General features: G+C 44.7%; 1 protein-coding gene across 1 annotated transcript in view; it reads left to right on the forward strand.

The window, feature by feature from the left end:
• Positions 1-128: 128 nt before the first annotated feature.
• Positions 129-2,613, forward strand: part of FKBP15 (FK506 binding protein 15, 133kDa) — a gene marked incomplete at its 5' end in the record, with an annotated part of 17,605 nt that continues 15,120 nt past the window's right edge. The window contains 4 exons of the mRNA XM_010013714.1: positions 129-274; positions 1,003-1,051; positions 1,722-1,841; positions 2,091-2,190. Of these exons, the coding sequence (XP_010012016.1) occupies positions 129-274; positions 1,003-1,051; positions 1,722-1,841; positions 2,091-2,190 (415 nt within the window). The remainder of the gene's footprint in view (positions 275-1,002; positions 1,052-1,721; positions 1,842-2,090; positions 2,191-2,613) is intronic.

Genomic DNA, 2,613 nt, shown 5'->3' on the forward strand with positions numbered 1-2,613 from the left:
ACTATTCTATGATTCTATTCTGTGATTCTATAAGCTTGACAAAGGAGTAGTCATCAAAAATAAAGAAGTTGCTGAAAAACTTTTTTGGGGAACCCAGAAAAACCTCTGGTTTATTTCATGCTTTTAAGGTGAAGCTGGTAAAGGAGTGCTCTGGTTCGGATGGACAGAGTGTCAGCTCACGGGATTCTCCTGCACCTTCTCCAGTCCCCAGTTCAGACAGCTTCTCTGCAGACACTGGTTTATTGCCTCCATCTACAATACCTCCAAAGCCTGGGTAAGAGGCAGCTGCATTAAAAGATGGCAATGCTCATAGACACATGGCACAACCCTGCATTAGCACGTTGTTTGGCAGATGTGGATCCTTTGTGTGCCAGCCTGGTGCATGGCAGAGAAATGCTTGCTGATGAAGCTTGCAGGAAATTTGCTGCTGGAATGCTGACTTTCAGATTGAAAGAGATTGAAATGGGCACAGATTAAGTCATTCCCCTGCAGTATTACTGAGGTCTGGCCTGGTTAAGCTGTATAGATACTGCTACAACAGCCTGCTTGTCTCAGGTGGCATTGTGGTCATCAGCTGGTCCTGGGTAATGGCTCATTTGTTTAATTGCAAATTTTATGTTGTCATCTCTTTCTTAACTGTGTCAGTCATCCTTTTTAGGGAGCTCAATTTAAGTGCTGCCCTAGTTGCCATAAGTAGTTTGTTATTGGACTTGGGTTAAAATTGTTTATACCAGGATGTGGTTGTTGCAGCAATCCATAAAATCATCTCTGTGCTCAGCTGTTCCACAGCCATGGAACTTGCCCATAAGGATGTTCTGAAACCTGCAAGCACTGTTGCAAAGAATCTTTCAAAAGTAAGCTAAAAGAAATGCTCATGATTGAGGAAAATGGTTTTCCTAGGGAGAGGTGTATTTGTCAGTATTTAGAAATGCAGAATATTGGATCCTGGATATTTCATCTTGGTTAATCTGTAGTATCAACATACACTTGGCTGTTTTTCAGGGAGCCAGCTGTTCGGGCCAAGTCAAACTCCATCAGTGAGCAGCTAGCAGTAAGTGTTGGCTTTTTCCTAACTAATATGAAGCCTTAAGTAGGGAAGCTTGATTGGTTTCACCTTTGCATTTGTATTGCTGAAGATAATGTGAACATCAGGCAGGCAAAACTCTCAAATGTTCACCTTACTGACAGCAGGTTAGGGCCTTGTTTCTGAAGGGAATAGCAGAAAATGAGGACCCTCAGTCCCAGTTCCTACTCTTCAATGTAAGTTACTTTGACCATGTGGATAATCACAGGCTAGTTGTCTTTGCAGATAAATGGACAAATATAAAATGGATAACAAAGAGTAACTGGGACATTTGGTATAAATTTATACAGCTACATGGAAAGAAGACTTCTTGTGAGTGCCTCAGAATAGAATCAGCTGCTAAGCACCTTTCTTAATTCACATATTTTCATCCTGTTGCTGTGCTTTGTGCAGGGATAGACTTTCTATGTAATAACATCAATGTCGTCCCAGGAGGAGGGTATATAAAGCAAGCCAGGTGAACAAACCCAGTGTTACCTTGTGTGCTTGGAAATTAGTTTTTCACACTTACTGAAAAATTCAAAGAGTCTAAATTAACTTGATGATTTAGAAGAGTCTAATCCTGGCAGATGTGTCTAATGTCCAAAAAGCCTGGGCTGAGAGACAAAGGGAGAGTAACTGCAAACATTTCTTTTAGAACCCAGATGTAGCAAAGGCAAAGCTTATTTCTCGGATGGCTAAAATGGGACAGCCCATGCTGCCTTTCCTGGCTGGGACAGCAGGTAGTCAACTGGACTCCAGTGACTCGGAGATAGAGGTACATCGTTAAATAAGTATGACTTTCTTGATGCTTTCTCTACTGGGTGAATCCCTTAGAAGGGAATCTATAGCAATAGCTCTCCCTTTGTACAGAGCAGTGTACCCCGTTCTGGTGGCAAAAGGGTTGAACAAATCCACTAGACAGTTCAGTTGAGTTAACTGGGTAACACCTGCTCTGAAGTGATCTTGGGTTCAAACTGTTTGCTTGTTCTTCAGCATTCATTGTAATACACAGAAATGTTTTTAGGATCCAAATACACTCAGAGGGACAGCACAACCAGTGGCTTCATCTTCTGTGAGATCAGCACAGCCAGCTCATGCAGTACTGCCCACAGTGTCCACACAAGGTAATGTGCTGGTGAGCTGGGACTGGGATAGCAAAATTGCACTTACTTGGAGGCTTCAAGCACAAGAGTTGTAGGAGCAGAGGATTCCTTTTAGGAACTGAAAGAGGAACTGATAGATAGGTAACTGGGTTGAGGAAAGCACAAATACAGGCTGGGCAGAGATGGGATGGAGCAGTCCTGAGGAGAAGGACTTGGGGGTGTTGTTTGATGACAACCTCCCCATGGCTCGGCTTCAGCCTGTGTTTGAGCCCAGAACCTCCCGTGTGCTGGGCTGCACCCCCAGAGCGTGAGCAGCAGGTCAGGGAGGGGATCCTGCCCCTCTGCTGCACTCTGGGGAGACCCCCCCTGATCCACCTCTGGTGCAACAGCACCAGAGGGACGTGGAGCTGCTGGAGCGAGGCCAGAGGAGGCCCCGGAGCTGCT

The sequence above is a fragment of the Nestor notabilis genome, unplaced genomic scaffold (genome assembly GCF_000696875.1).
Source record: "Nestor notabilis isolate BGI_N333 unplaced genomic scaffold, ASM69687v1 scaffold5724, whole genome shotgun sequence".
In the NCBI taxonomy this organism is placed as follows: Eukaryota; Metazoa; Chordata; class Aves; order Psittaciformes; family Psittacidae; genus Nestor; species Nestor notabilis.